This window comes from Cavia porcellus, unplaced genomic scaffold (genome assembly GCF_034190915.1).
Source record: "Cavia porcellus strain 051 isolate PalLab524CR breed Dunkin Hartley unplaced genomic scaffold, mCavPor4.1 scaffold_26, whole genome shotgun sequence".
Classification (NCBI taxonomy): Eukaryota; Metazoa; Chordata; class Mammalia; order Rodentia; family Caviidae; genus Cavia; species Cavia porcellus.
Window position 1 is genome coordinate 26,095,506 of NW_026947509.1, and position 16,534 is coordinate 26,112,039.

The window sequence follows — 16,534 nt, forward strand, 5'->3', positions numbered from 1 at the left end:
AACAAACCTGGTGTATTTAGGCAGTGAATGGCAGCTCTGAAGAACAGTCATGGCTTTAGCTCATTTCCCTTGTGATAGGAGTAATATTTATTCTGCTAGTAATGGTAATTGCTTCATTTTGTTGACCAAGAAAAGAAAGAAAAAAATATGAAGACACAAACTATATAGCCTATATATAAACCATAAAGGAGCACTGAATCAAGAACTTCAGGAAGAAAGAGCAGCCCTGGAAAAGCCGCTGGACTTGGAGGAGAAAAACAAATAAATTGATAGTGGGAGAAGAGGAAGAAGAAGAAGAAGAAGAAGAAGAAGAAGAAGAGGAGGAGGAGGAGGAGGAGGAGGAGGAGGAGGAGGAGGAGGAGGAAAAAGAGGAGATAAAGAGGAGAATAAATCAAATAATTCTGGATCATAGAATGAGATGAAAGAAACAGATGAAAGCACAGGATCCGGAGATGGACTAATGAAGTCACTGTGCAAAAGAAGGGTACAAAAGGACTAAACTAGATTGAAGTACTTCAGTTCCATAGAGGAATGTTTGGCATTATAAAATCTCTGAGCCAGAACTGTCCTGGAATCAGTCTACACATCCTGTTATTCTTTCAGATATTTCTTAGTCTTTTCTTTTCAGGGGAAAAATAACTTAGAAGTTAAATTATCTTTGAATTTGGAATTTTTTTTAAAAAGTGGCAAGTGGTGTTTCAGATTTATGAGCTTGATATTGTTATTAAATGTTACAATTTTAATAGCTTGAAGACAGTTTTAGTTTGTACCAAGGAAAATGGTATGTAGCAACCTCATTGCTGTTGGAAAAGTCAGCTTTGGAATTTCCACTTAAATGGCTAAAACAAGATAAGTGGTAGTTTTATAATAAAAATGAGAGTGTTCTGTGGCACAGAGCTAAATGCAATAAACATTCTTATGGTTGGTTAAAAAAATAGGACAGTGTTATTTTTTGCCTACAGGTCCTTAGTTTTAAAGTCTTCAGTATCCATAAACAATCTGGTCCTTCCTTCCTTTCCCTTCCACCTTTCCATTCACGCTTCAGTTTAACCAGTTGAATCTCTAAGTGACCAAGTACTCCTGAATTTGCCTGCACCCTTCTGCCACACCCTCGTCACCTATCTGTCCTTGCAGACCTATTTTAAGTCTCATCAACCTTTTTTCCACAACCCGTAAGCCAGTCTCCCACTACTGCTGATTTTGCTTTGAATTCCAGTAAGATACATGGTCATTAACACTCAGCATATGCTACTTTTCACATATTATTGCACTTTTTAAAAATTATGCCTTCTTCCTCCCAGAAAAAAGGCAACCCAAATCTTAAGTGGAGAAAGGTAATTCTGAACATTGATGATACAATGTAAACACACACACACTCACACACACTAGTAGTAATCATCAGAGGATGTGCAACTCAGCCTTGTTGTTACTTCTTACTTGCAGTCTAGATTGCAAGTTCTTAGTGGTACACCAGTTTATATTATGACTTTTAGGAGAACATTACATGTGTAGTACATGATCAACAAACACTGATGTTGATAAAGATGACCATGGTAGGACCAAGAAAGAAAGCCTGACTTGATCATGTGGTTTGGTACCAAACATGACTCAAGGAAACCAAGCCACCTTGCAGGTTCCCTCGAAGTCCCCAGGAAAGCTAGTTTCTTTCAGGAACTTCCTTTGTCAAGGCGACCCTTCCAGATCTAGTTCCCTTAACTTCACCTCATCTATCTCTGCGTTCCTACACTGATAGATTCCATTTGTGCTTGGTTGATACACACTTTCAAACTGAAGACCCTTCATGAACAAAATGTAGTATCAATGGAGTGTTTGGCCTTAAAAAACAGTACTGCACTGATATATACCTCAACTTGGTTGAATCTTGAAAATTTTATGTGAAGTAAAAAAAAGCCAGTCTCAAAGTTTTCATGGTTCCACATAAATCTATTCATATGAAAGTCCAAAACATTCTAACATATAGAGACAGAAAATAGATTAGTGGTTTGGGCCCACCATAGGAAGTGGGGAGGTTGGAGTGGATATGGTTTATTTTCAAGATGATGAAATGTTCTAAAATTAACTGGTAATAATTGCATTTATGTGAATGTACTAAATATTGTACATGGTATATGGATGAATTTTATGGTATGTAAACTTTATCTCAATAGATTTTTTTAAAAAATAAAGTTATATCTTCATATAGTACACACAAATTTAATACACTCACTAAATCTAGAATGCTAAAAATGCTTTCATATCATACTCTGGTATCTCCAGGTCACATTGTTCAGTGGCATTGTTATGGTTCCTGTTTAGACTGATCAAAAGGCAGGTCAGAGTGTAGGACGGCCAAGCAGCTCTCCCTAGCCTTCCAGTCATGTTCCTATCACTAGCACACTCCATGCCAATGACGTGTGAACATGCCTCAGTCCCAGCTCTATGCTTTGGTTTGTTCAAATGCAAAAGCCTCTTCCTTTCACCCTTCAAAATTCAGAGGCTGAGTACAGTTCTTGCGTTCAAGTGCATACATATGCATGTACACACACACACAAACACACGCACACAGCTGATTTTTATCCATCTTATACGAGTCTTATACAACAGACACTTCATTAGTATCTTAAGATGCTGAGCCACTTGAGAAGGACCATTTTTATATTCTCATTTAGCATTTTATTAGCCAAATACTGTATGAAGACATATTCAAGGCTTAAAACAGCTGTAAACCATCTCATTACATGAACGAGTTATAATGATATCCTAAGGAAGCACAGTACTTTCTTCAAAGCTGGAGACAAGTAACACTTTCTGGCAGATTGTCTGGGGGTCCAAGGAGAGTTAAATGGTATCTAGAGATACAAAGAATGGTAGCCATATGCCCACTTCAGGATAGTTTTTCTTTGGGCTGGGTTCATCTAAATATATCAATTACTAAATACAGGATAATTTGAAAGAGTTCTCACCCTGACCCTTTCTTAAATGTAGATAGGCCTGGGAGGGTAATGTGATTTCCAAACATGTCAGGCAGCTGAATGTAAGCTGATAAGCAAAAGCATGTGGTGAGCCAAGAAACAAGTATGCTTGAATATGGAGTCACAGTGAGGTTTGACCAAGTAAAAGAGCAAAACTCATACAAAAGCAGTAGGAGGAAAGCAGGTGCTCCATGAGACGCTGAGTATGAGTCAGTTTCACAGGTTTTCCTGGGGCTGGCAGGAAAGAATGGAGTCAGCAGTGGGCTGGCTGGAAGCAGACAAGGGGTAGCTGCACCATCCTGTGAGAATATACAAACTAGGGGAGAAGGAATTCAAGGAAAAGGATAAGGACTAGACAATGTTTAATAAAGAAGGCTGCAATTAAGGCTGCGACATCCTCTACCATTCCACCTTTCCTTCATTCTTTGATGCTCACACACTGCCTCATCTCAGTCTGAGAAGGAGATACTCACAGAAGATTGGGGTCTTACAACAATTTGTGTCAATCTTGGCCTGTGCTCCAGCCTCATCCCAAGTTGCACAAGAGTAAAAAAATAATTTCATCTCTTTATTCTCAAAGTATTATGGTGTATGAGCTGGTCCTTATTTGCTCTCTAGTGCTGTGAGGCAGAACAGAGCCCCAGAACATGAGAGTGTCATTTCACAGAGCTAGTAACAGCAACTGTCAGGAGTTCAAAGGTGTGTGTTGAATCACGGGCATGTCCCCAGGTGTGGTAGGGCACTGTGCTCCAGTTATTCCAGAACAGGGTAGAAAAAGTGCTTTGAGAAGATGACAGAGCAAGAGGACTTGCCTGGTAGGAGAAAGTAGGGAATGTGAAAGACAGAGAGCTCATTTTCTTTCTGCTACCTAAGCATTGAGGCACGTGACACCAGCAAGAGGCCAGAGCAGGTAGTAGCCACTTGGATTCCATCAGGGAGGCACCCAACCCCTCCAGGAGTGGTTACTAGGCATTGTCAGAGTGTGGAATGCTAGCCATGAGAAGGCAGACAAAATGCTCCAATTTCTTTGCAGCTTGTTTCCCGGCCTCCAGAACTTCCTGATGGTTGGCCTTCTCCAAGCTTTCATAATCTGTGATGACTTTGTTAGTGATGAGTGAGAAGCCAAAGACTCGAAGTCCACAGTGCCGAGCAACTAAAACTTCTGGTACTGTGCTCATGCCTGAGGGGAGGAACGGACACATCAGCTGTTAAGATTTGCAAATGGCTCTGCTTACCTTTTAGTCTCAATGTTCTTCAAAACACATCCTGAGAAGTGCTAAATTATACTGAGCTTGTATTATTTTGGATTGCTTCAAATAAGTGAGACCTCAGAAGGGCTCACATATTTCTTATAAATATTGCCAGTACCGTGAGTTATTCTGTATTTTTGGTAATTTCAAAGTCTGTTCTAACAACAAAGTCTACCTTCCACCCAGAGGTACAGAAGTTGACTAAACCGCTGTGAGTTAAAAGAACTCTTGAGAAGAGTCAAATCATGAGTAGGTGATTAGCACTGGTGCTGTTAAGGGCACTTCCTCACTTTGTTTTCCTACAAGTCAGTTTAATTTACCATTCTATTAAATCAAACCCTCTCCAAGTCCTGTTATATCTATAATCTACTTCTCCACACTGAGCTGCTTTTACCAGATCCTTTCCTTGAGCCTGTAGCCAAAGTCCCCTCTTCTCACCAACAGCATCTGCTCCCAGCTTCTGCAGCAGGCGACACTCTGCCACAGTCTCAAAATTGGGGCCCGCCAGCATCACATAGGTGCCTTCCTGGAGCTCTCGCTTCTCCCCCATTTCTTTCCAGACGCTGAAAGCCTTCTGCCTCATATTCCGGTCATAAGCATCAGACATGGCAGGGAAACGATCTCCAAATCTAGATCAAAGTAGGGGTTACCTCAGATAAGTGAAATTAAACAGACTTGTTCCTAACTCCTAAGCAAGTCCTTAAACCCTATCTACTTGGAAATAGAAAACAAGATACGTACCTTTCATCATTGGGCCCTTTGAGAGGGTTCTGACCAGAGAAACCAGGTAGGTTGATATGATCACGGATCAGCATGATGTCTCCAACCTCAAACTTGGGGTTGAGCCCTCCAGCTGCATTGGTGACGACCAGTGTATTCACTCCCAGAAGGCGGAAAACCCTCACAGGGAATGTCACCTCGGAAGCAGAGATCAAAAAAATTTCAATCTACCTATGCACGTGTATATAATACACATAATAAAAGAAGAGATAGAAGAAGAACAAAAATCTGTGTAGGCCAAATAGGTAGGTAATTGGTATGGTCTAGAAGGGTCTATCTCCCTCCCTTTCTCTCTGCCTGGCCCCTCACTCCGGCTGACTACACATTGAAACCTCTCTTCCTTTCAGTTACGGCTGGTCGGTATTTTGTCCCTGCAACAAGAACGTGGCAAGACAGTACTAAACAGGATAGTTCCCTCTTCCTCTTACTCCAGATCCAAACAAGCCTGTGACCCTGATTACCTGCCAGAGTGAGTATCCTTCATACATGTGGAATCTGCCCTGCATCATCACGCAGGCCTTGCCATTCAGGAATCCAAACACCAGTCGACCAGCATGACCTGGTACTGCATAGGAACAGGAAAGGGAAATAAACAGGAGTACGCATTCATGGAACACTCGTGAGCACCACAGTGCACCCTTCAGTGTGCTCGACATGTGTGGTCATGATTAAAAGCACTGAAAGTCTTATGGAGACGATCATAGTCATACAAGGTGACCAGGAACTAGAGCTAGAGAGGAAAGGATGTTCAGTGTGAGCATAAAAAAGGAGAGTTGTTAGAACAAATTACAAAGGAATAAGAGAACTATACTGCAATGGGATAAAAGTGAGTAGAAAATGAAGTGGGTAACACTGAATGCCGTAATTATTATAGGGCTTTTCTCAATTTGTCAGCCAGAAAGGTCTAGATTTTAACTGGAGCAATTCTCCTTCTTTATGACCTACACCAGTCCTGTGGTAACGATACCTGTGGGGGCATGGAAACACAAAGAAAACTCCCCACAGACAAAATACTGATTTTCACCTTTTCTCTTATCTGGCAATTTTCGCTAATGTGTGGCCAATTTATCCCTTAAGGAATTGATGGTTTGGGCAAGTGACCAGAATCAGCAGGAAGTAACTCTAGGAGATTTCAAAGTTACTAGTAACAGAGGAAAACTCAAACCCAACTAGAGTATAAAAAATAAATAGACCCGTGTGTGGTGGTTTATAATTCCATGGGAGGCTGAGGCAGGAAGATTGTCACGAACCCAATTTGGGCTACAAAGTGAATTCAAGTACAGCGTGAACCTCTAGAGAGACCCTATCTCAAAAATAGATAGACAGATACAGATAGACAGCTAGATAGATAAAATTATCTCTTCACTCAGAGCCCTTCTTATAAGAGGTAGGAGGGCAAATGAGCCAATGTCACTACCACCTCCCTTTGAGATTTATATCCTGGGGGCTGGGGATTTAGCTCAGTGGCATAAGCACCTGCCTTGTGAGCAGGCGGTCGTGAGTTCAATCCCTGGTACCCCTTAAAAAAAAAGAGAGATTTATGTCCTGCTTTGGCCCTCACTCTTTTTAACATTTCCTTCTCTAAACCCTGTTTCCATGCTTCCTGTTCTGATCTCCCAGGCTTGCTCTAAAAGTCTTAACTATCCAGGAAGTGGAGAAAGATTGAAATCTTAAAAATTAATAAATAAACAAATGGAAGTTAATTATTTGAGAATAAGTGAACCAAATAAATTAACCTTATCTTTGTTTGCCTGTTTGAGACAAGGTCTTACTATACAGTTCAGGCTGGCCTTGAACTCACTATGTAGCCCAGGTTGACCTCAAACTCAGGGCAATCCTCCTGCCTCGGCCTCCCAAAGTACTAAGATAATGAGCATGTACCACCATGCCCAGTCACATTATCCTCCTTTTTTTGCCCACTCTGCCCTTCTGCCTGTTCCTACCACTGCCCTGGGATCTTCAATAAACTTCTCACATACTTAAAAAAACAAACAAAAACCAACAACAAAAAATAAAACTACTTGCCCTGTTTCACCTAACTTTTATCTCCCCCTCCTTGCCAGATCCTGAGAATTGAAACCTAGGCCTTTTCACGGAGCTACATCTCGTCTTTTTTATTTGTTATGTTGCTAAGACACTAATTTGCCCAAGCTGGGCTCAAATTTACAATCTTCCAGCCTCAGCCTCCCAGAGTGCTGGGAGGTGTCTGCTGCCTTGTCTGGCCTCACCCGGCACTTTTCTGGTCTCAGCTTTAGCTTTCTGGCTGTTATTAGAATGTTGCAGATGCTGCTTTTTCTGACTTCACAGAGGTCAGCATTCATCCCTTTCCCTTCCCTATGGGTAAACGTGAATTAGGTCTTGTATGTTAGCTTGCATCTATGTCTGTAAGAACACAGCGGCCTGTGTGTTCATTCGCTGCTGTGCAGTGTGTATATTATCCTAGGCCTGGAGCTAGACCTAGAGTCCTGGGAGGCTGTAGACACTATTTTTCCCATTTAAGGTACAGGGTGGAAGAAACAAGCAGGATGGGTTTATGGGAGGAGGTGCACGCAGGAAAAGGTGAGGTGGAGTTTTAAGGAGCAGTAAGTCAGTAAAGCACAGGAAAGATGTCATCTTGATCCCACTGATACATGCATTGTTGGGAAATTTCTTTTAGGGGAATTTTGCGGTAGTGTTTGTCCCTCTTTAACATTTGATTCTGGTCAAACGCTAGGTCCAGGAGTAGTAACAATGAACTCCACAGATCCCCATCAGTATCTCTCAGTTTCATCCCCTCCTTCCAATTCCCAGCACCTGTGCTTCGGGGAAATTTGGGTATGTCGCTGTAGTCAAAGGCCTGGGCCTGAGTTAATTGGTCAGCCAGACCTCCTAACCCAGAACCACAGATCACTGCTACTTCGGGCCGGTGCTTGGTATGAGAGAGAAGCCATTGTGCCGTGTTCTCGTAATCTTCATACATGAATCTAGGAGGTAAAAAGAAAGCCACAGTGAGTTCTACTCCCCTTACAACGGTATCACAGACAAAGGAAATTTGGTGCAAAAAGGCTGGCAGGTGTTGAGATATCAGGGGACACCAAATCTAGCCCAGAGGTAGCAGTCACATGCTATCAAATCATTAATGAAAATCGCTTAATTTGAGAGCCTGGCAAAGGTTGAAGAACTCTGTCTCCACAGTCCCAATGCTAGGATTGATAACACACACAGGTGTCTTGTTTTACTTCCATTGTGGTGCTGAGGCTCAAACCCGGGCCTCTCATTTACTAGGCAAGTGCTCTACTACTGATCTATACCTCTAGCACCGATTCTCATAACAAAGACTTCGAGAGGTATTATAGGGACCAGAGAAGTGCAATGAAATAAAGAGATTAAGGCTGAGCAGAGCACTCAAAATGCAATTAAAGACCTTTCTGAGAACAGTGATAAACTTAATACATTGTTCTATGGTACCCTATCTATCCCCTGACGGACACTCAAAATGTAAGTAAGCTTATTCAGGTTTGGTGGTACACTTGGAAGGCTGAAGCAGGAGGATCATCATTAGTTTGAGGCCAGCTTAGGATACATAGTGAGTTCAAAGCCAGCCTGAACTATTCAATGAGATCCTGTTTCAAAGAAAAAAATATATATATAATTTAGCCCAAGTGTCCTGATAGCATGAAAAAAAGCCAATTGCCTCTGAGAAATTCATCCTCTAATTTGTTCCTCAGCCAAATACTAAAAGGCTAATAACCCCCACAGTCCCTCCCTTGTGCTGTGATGGAATCCAGGACCTAAGGGTGCTGTACTACATCCCTAAGGTGCCACATACCCAGCCCTGTTTTGTGCATATGTTTGTACTTTAGGGAAGGAGCATCACTCAAGCCAGCCTCCACCTGCTGGGCTCCAGCAATCCTCCTACCTTAGCTTCTTACAGAACTGGGACTACAGGCCTACCACATACCTAGCTCTTGGGTCTAACCTTTCTGACTGACAGAAAAAAAAAGTTGGTGGGGGGGAGAAAAGGAAAGAAAGTAATAGGAACACTCCCAGTAAAAGTCTATGTGCCATTCTGACTTTCTCCTGGATGCTTAAATCTAAGACTCCCATGTCCGCACAAACCCCTGTCATATGGAACTGCAAAGGAACCCAAGACCAGAGAGTAAACTGGTGCACTGCAGCTGGTTGTCTGCCAAAGGATAAACTAGGATTGGCTGCATACATTCTCTGCAGAAACTTGTTACAAGTGCAGATTGTGGGCCTAGCCCTGCAGATTAAATGCTTGCTAAAAAGCTCTGAAAATGGAAAACTTTCTGCTTTTGCTTTCTGTGGTCACCTCCTGCTGTTTTTCCTGGTCCCTGACTACTTCCATCATCCCTTTTCTCCACACCAAGACTGCTTTCCTTCACGATATAACAGCAGACAATCACCAAAAGCCCCTACACTACTAGCAATAGTCAACCTGGAACTTTCCTCAGTGCCAGCCCTGGTCCCATCACACCCATCTGAAAGAGTGAAGATTGCATTGTGCTTCGCCGTGGAAGTGAAGTGTAACAGAGATGAACACAACTAATGAACTTTCCTGAGGAAATTCTTTTTTCTTCAAAAACAGAGCCTAGGCAGTGTGTGGTGGCACACCCTGTAATCCCAGCAAGTGGAAGCCTGAGACAAAGAGGATCACCTTGAGTGTGAGATTAGCCTGGGCTACACAGTGAGTTCAAGGCCAGTTCGACAGCAAGATCCTGTCTCAAAACACACACACACACACGCACACACACACACACACACACACACACACCAACCACCACCACAACAACAAGCAGCGCCTAGGAGCTGGGCACCAGACTGACCACCTGTGGTCCCACTTGCCTGATGATGTGAGAAGATTTCTTAAGCCCTGGTAAGTCCAGCCTGGGCAGCACAGCCAGACCCCTCTCAAAAACAAAACAAAGCAAAAAAGTCGGGAACCCAGACAAAATTGCACAGTAAATCAGGCTACCCTCAGGGAAGTAGCTGGGTAACAGGTTAGGAGAGGGAATAGAGTCATTAAAGATTGGTGACAAATTAACCAATAATATGCCTTCTTAAGAGGTGAAAAGAAAATGAAAGGAGCCACAGCCATTACCACACAGCTCATGGACTTCCTAGTTCGCGTCCATCCCCCAAGAACACCCTTGGTTCCCGGTCATCTAAAAGGCACTGGGGTGATCCCTACGCTGGTGACTTGGGCTGGGAATCCCAGGACCGAAGCAAAGAGAAAGGTTTTTCAAAGGCGTAGGGCGGGCCCCAGTGGTGTGTACCCAGCTCTGCTCAGGGATTAAAGATTTCCTGGTCTCCCTGGAGACTCCATTCCCAGCTGGTGAATTTGACTTCCAGTTTGGAAGGTAGGAAGAGGCTGGCAGAGGAGGTGAATCACCCTTCCTCTACAAGAAGGATTCCAGGCTTGAGCACCAAAAGCACCTATCTTTACGTAGACCCCAAAATGAACACCTGTGAAGGGGGTACGGGGTGGGGAGACTGACTGCGGTGTGGCGTAAGGGATGTGCCTCCCTGTCCACTTGCACCCCTAACACGCACACAGACGGACGCAAAAACAGGTTTTCAGGAGCCGCCTGCGCGGCACAAACCCGTGCCCGTCCTGCTTCCGAGTCACCACCCCGACTGGATTCCCGCACGTGCCCTGCCCGCGCTGCCTGCCCCTCCGTTGTGTCGCCCTGATCCTGGCGCCACCCTGAACCCCGGCTCCGGGCTCCCTGTCAGGCCGCTCCACGTCGCCAGGGTGCCCGCTCCCTCGCCCTGGCCCTTGCGCACCGAGCGCAGTTTCCCGGTCTCGATGACAGTTACTTCCCCTCCCCAGGGGCCTCCGAGTCTCCGGGCCTGATGCTCAGTCTCACCCGTCCTCCATGGTCCCGCCCCGGCCCTCCCAGAGATCCTGCTCGCAGCAATCGATCGGTGAAGCTAGGGTGGAGCTGGGTGGTGTTCGCCGGTCCGGTTCGAATAGTTAACTCCCGGTGCCCTGGACGCTGGTTTTTATCTTCCCGCGGCCGCAGCCAATGGCAGCCGAGCAGGAGGGCCGGCCCTGTCTCCATGGTGACGCACACCCTGCCGCCCCAGGCGGAGCTGAAAATTCAATCAGAATTCTTTCCGAAACTGAAAGCTCTCCAGAGCTGGCGGGAAGCATTGTATCCTGGAGCCCTTCCAGGGTCCCAGGGTCGGGGCCTCCAGCAACGCAGGCCTGAGGCGTGAGAAGGTGCCGGGTCCCAGGGAACCGTTTGCCTGCAACCCCATTCCAGGCTGCGTCTACCGCAAACCGCAAGAGATTTGAAAAGAGAATATTTCAAGCCTCCAACTGTGCAACTCAAGAATAAAACGAAAAAAGACAAGCGCTTGAGCTGCTTCCTAGATAAGGGAAGGAGGGTCACCCTGGCTACTACAGTGTTGACTTGGAGGCCGAGAGGTTTTGGGGAAACACTTCTAGGTCCAGATGGGAGATGAGGAAGTTCAAGTGCAAGGATTTTTGGATCCTAGACAGACAGGATTGCGACAGGGGGGTGGTACCCTGTACTGGCTCCAAGCAATTCCCGTAAGTACAGGACTCCTCCCAAGAGGGAAATTCCTGTAGCGGAAAAACACAATATTTGTAAGAGTTCATCTACTGCTTCTCCCACTCTAGATTATGTATCAAATTCTTGAATCAAATGTATCAAAAACATGTATCAAATGTATCAACACATGTATCAAACCACATGCATCAAACCCTTGCTTGTCTCTTGGCATCCTCCAGCTTTTCCCTATCCTGAACTCCAAACTGCCTGCCCTTTTACCTTGCAATGAAACTCAAGTCACTGTTATCTAACGAGTTTGTCTCATTCAAGAAATATTTGTTGGGCCAGGGATTTAGCTCAGCGGCATAAGCGCCTGCCTGGCAAGTGCAAGGTCGTGAGTTCAATCCCCAGCACCGCAAAAAAAAAAAAAAAAAAAAAAAATGTTGAACATCTACTATGCAACAGAACTGTTCTAGTATTGTGAACACAAAAGTAAAAATAATATCTGTAAAGACAATAAAAGTATATAGGAGAATTGGGCCTAACACTAAACACGTGGTTTGTTCCATCATGATTATTGTTATTACTATTCTTACTCCTCTAGTTACTTTATTAGAAAGAACAACAGATTGGTATAAAGACTCACTTTATAATCTCAGTAATGAGATTATACACCAGGTGTAGTGGCACATGCCCATAATCCCAGCACTCAGAAGGTCAAGGCAGGAGGATTGCCACAAGTTTAAAGTAAGCCTGGGCTACATAGTGAGTTCAAGGCCAGCCTGTACTACATCGTGAAACCCTGTCTGAAAAAAAAAAAAAAAGGAAAAAGAAAAGCAAGAAAGAGAAAAAGAAAAAGTTTTGGACTATCGAAAGCCCTATTTTAAAAAATGGAGATCAGTCTTAAGAGAAAATCAGCCTATGCTAGCTAATATTGATTGTTAGTTTTGAGTGGCTTGAGAGACATCTACCAGATTAGTAATGCACACTTATGGGTGTACATGGGTGGGTCATGAGGGCATGCTCTTTGCTGTTGCATCCAGATCCAGGGGACTGTCACTGACCCCTTCCTCTCTGCACTGTGCTCTGCCTCCTGGTCACCATGAAGTGAGCAGCTTTACTCCACCACACCCTTCCACCGTGGTGTTGCTGCTTTAGAGCAGCCAGCCATGGACTGAGCCTTCAAAAACAGCCAATAAAGCTCTCCTCCTTCAAACTGTGGGCGTCTAGGACTTTGTCCTAGCAATACAGAAGGTTACCATACACAGCCACAGAAAATATCTATTAATATTTGACAGTGTAAGGGCTTGTAAATATTATCCCAAATTAAGTCTAATTTGCACAGAAGATAATATTAGAACATGATTAGGCTGGGCATACTGGTACACACCTGTCATCTCAGCACTTTAGAGGCTAAGGCAGGGGGATTGGCGTGAGTTCTGAGTTTGAAGCCAGCCTTGGCTTCACACAATGAGGTGAAGGTCCGCCCGGACTGCACAGCAGAGACCCTGACTCAAAACAAACAAAAAAAGAGTGTGATTATATCTAAGTTCAACAAGATATGTTGGTTCATGCCTATAACTTAGCACTCAGAAGGTTAAAGCAGGAAGATTGCTGTGAGTTTGAGGCCAGCCTGGGCTACTCAGTTCAATAGCAGCCTGAATTACAGTGTATGATCTGGTTTTAAAAAGCAAAAAAGAAAACAAAATTGAAAAAGAAAAAGGAAGTTCAAACCAAATCAATTAATTTCAATAGATTTTGTCTAAAGTAAGTGCATATAAAACAAGAAATGATGATCTATGAAACAAAAAGTGTGGGACAAGGTTCAGTTTCCTATAGTGTTTTTCTAGCAAGATATGAAAAACATTTGCATTTACATTTCACCAAGGCTGTGTACTATTATTTAATGGACAGAGACAGTTTGTCAGTGGACACATTGACCAGGGTGGTTATAACTTTTAGAATATACTTTACCTTGTTTTTTGTTTTGTTTTATTGTCTTTATTCTTGGTTATTTACTTTTTTTTTTTTTATTATCATGCTGGGAATATACCTAGGGGCTCATACATGCCAGGCAAGTGCTACCTGATAGCCCCATACTGAACTCTGGCTCTAATTCCACAACCATCCCTCTATATAAGTACTTGGATTTTACTGGGCTTTGTGGTGGTGGTTATTTTTTGTTTGTTTGTTTGTTTTTGCAATATACTGGGAATGGAACCCAGGAGCACTTTACAACTGAATATATATATATATATATATATATATATATATATATATATCAGCCTTTTTCATTTTTTGTTAAATTACCCAAGTTCATCTAGAATTTGTAATCCCCTCCCAGCCTCTGGAGTAGCTGGGATAATTGGCATGTGCTGCCACATCCAGCTGGGCCCCTTTTTCACCTGTCTTCAGCAATATGATTTCAAGAAGTGCCTGCCCTATGAGGGCATACTCACTTTGTGGTCTGTCAAACAAGGTTGCGTAGACTTTGGGTTGCATTAAATCCTGTCTGAGGTTTTGTCCTGTGCCTGTTCTTGACATCCCATCTTCATTCCTTGTTGCTTTCCTCAGAAGCTTTCAACCACTAAAGGGTACAAATTCATATGATTTCCTTTTTATATATTTATAAGAGATACTTGATGGCCATAATTTGTGAAGTATTATTACATATCTTTTCTTTCCTATTATGTTGTCTCACACCAAATATTCATACTTTTAATGTCCATTTCACTGTTTGTAACACCCAAATTCCCAATTTCACAGTTCACAGAGAATTTACTATTTCAACAATCTTTTCACAGCATCTCTGGCCTGTAGTCTCACCTACTCGAGGTGCTGAGAAGGGAAGATCATCTGGATATGGTGACCTCAGCACTGCAGGACACTGAAGCAGGAAGACTACAAGTTCCAGCCCAGAGTGGGCAATTTAACAACTCAGTGAGCCTCTGTCTCAAAATAAAAAAAAAGAGCTGGGGCTAGGGCTCAGGATGAAGATCCTGAGGTTCAGTCTCTAGAACTAAAACAGAGAGGTGAGACAGAGGACCACTTGAGCCCCTGAGTTTAAGACCAGACTAGGCAACATAGTAAGATCACAACAATCACAAATAAATAAATACCCTATGGTACGCCTGTAAGCTTGCGCACCCATCTGGTTTGAGACATACATCCCCAGTCACTCCATTGCCACCTCACTCTTGAACTGATGAGTGGGCTGTGTGATCAAATTGCCTGTGTATAAAGTGCATCTCTACACAGCTGTGTGATCTTGGGCAAGTAAAATTTTTACTCTGTCTAATTTTTATCACCTAGAAAATGGTGATTCTAATGGCTCATTGCAATACCATCTAAAACACCTGTTAAGTGTTTAGAGACATGCCTTGCATTATAATAAAGCCAGAGTAATTTGACTATTATTACTCCCCATTACATCCTTTTCTTTTTGATCTTCCTAGAGTTGCTCAACCATAAATTAGATTTTTAAAAACTAGAGGTATATTCAGCCTACCAGCCTTGCCTGTGTGGTAATGCACACTTGTAATTCCAGTATTCAGGAGGCTGAGACAGAAAGCAGGAGGATCACAAGTTCAGACGCAGGTGAGGCAACTTAATGACTTAGTGAGACTCTGTCTCGAAATTGTTTTGAAAAATGGCCTGGGAATACAGTTCAGGGTGAAGTTCCTGGATCCAAACACAGTACAAAAACAACACAAACAGAAAACCCAAAAAACGTCAACTGGAACCCCACACTATTCACAAATGGCTATTTAATCTTAATAAAATTAATTTAAATGTCATAAAATAAAAGTTTAGTTCCCTATTTGTATTAACTACGTTTCAACTGCTCAGTAGTCACATCTAGCTAGTGGCTACCATATTGGATAGCACAAACACACTTTTTACAATCACAGAAAGTTCTGTTGCACATTTTTGAAGATTTTAGTTTTCATTCCCTCCCCATATCTTTTTTAGTCACCATAAAAGAAGCTGGCACCATGTTTTCTTTACTTGTAGGGCAAAGTCATTTTTACAGTCCCTATAATTGAGAACTAAACAATCATTAACATTAGGGTGATTATAGTTTATTACTGGTTATTACTTTCTTCTTATCACTGTTCTAGCCAGAGACACTCCTGTGTCCAAGTGTATACTAATGACATAGCCATCCTCCATCCTCAGGATCAAGGAGACTGAGAAACATAAGTGACAGAGACAGGTTCTAAGTCACCGAGTATCATCTTGTGGAATGGGAAGATGGTTCCCAGACAGCAACTTCAATCGTAAATAACTACAAAAGCAGGCTCAGCTTCTGTACAAATTTCTTTAAATTTTATTTTTAGATAAGGTCTTGTTATATAAACCAGAGTAATATGATACTATGTAGCACAGCTATCCTCAAACTCACGATCCCCTTGCCTCTGCCTCCTGAGTGCTGGGATTACAACCAAGTACAACTACATTTGGTTTCTGTAAGAATTCTAGCTGGACATGGTGATGCATGCCTGAAATTCCAGTGCTTGGGAGGCTAAAGCAGGAGGATTGTGGCAACTTCAAGGTCAATCTGGTCTATGTAGGGAGTTCTAAACCAGCCTGAACTATACAGTGAAACCCTGTCTCAAAAAAAACAAAAACAGAAAAAAACAATCAATAAAGAATTCTCCTATCTTTTCTTTTCTTGAGAAAAGATCTCATTGTGTGGTTAAGGCTGCCTTGAACTCACTATATAGAGCAGGCTGGCCTTGAACTTGCAGTGATCCTCTTGTTTCAACCTTGAGAGTGCTAGGAAGATGGAAATTCAAAGCAGTACTAGCCGGGCATAGTGGTGCACTCCTGTAATCCCAGCACTCGGCAGGCTGAGGCCTGTGGATCCTTGCAAGTTTGAGACAGTCTAGGTTACAAAGTGAGTCCAAGGTCAGCCTGAACTGCATAATGAGACCTTGTCTCAAAAAGACAAAAAATAAAAAAACTTAAAAAGCAATACTTTCTATGTCAAGAATATAAGCCCAGGAAG

At 42.9% G+C, this 16,534-nt stretch overlaps 1 protein-coding gene across 1 annotated transcript; it reads right to left on the reverse strand.

Annotated features, from left to right (window-relative positions):
* Window positions 1–2,650: 2,650 nt before the first annotated feature.
* Window positions 2,651–11,035, reverse strand: Pnp (purine nucleoside phosphorylase). The gene is made up of 6 exons (XM_003474535.5): window positions 10,873–11,035; window positions 7,796–7,965; window positions 5,464–5,567; window positions 4,964–5,139; window positions 4,661–4,851; window positions 2,651–4,152 (listed from the first exon to the last, which is right to left on the reverse strand). Exons 1-6 carry the CDS (start codon window positions 10,881–10,883, stop codon window positions 3,938–3,940), a joined length of 867 nt encoding a protein of 288 aa, XP_003474583.1. The 5' UTR covers window positions 10,884–11,035; the 3' UTR covers window positions 2,651–3,937.
* Between the last annotated feature and the right edge of the window lie 5,499 nt (window positions 11,036–16,534).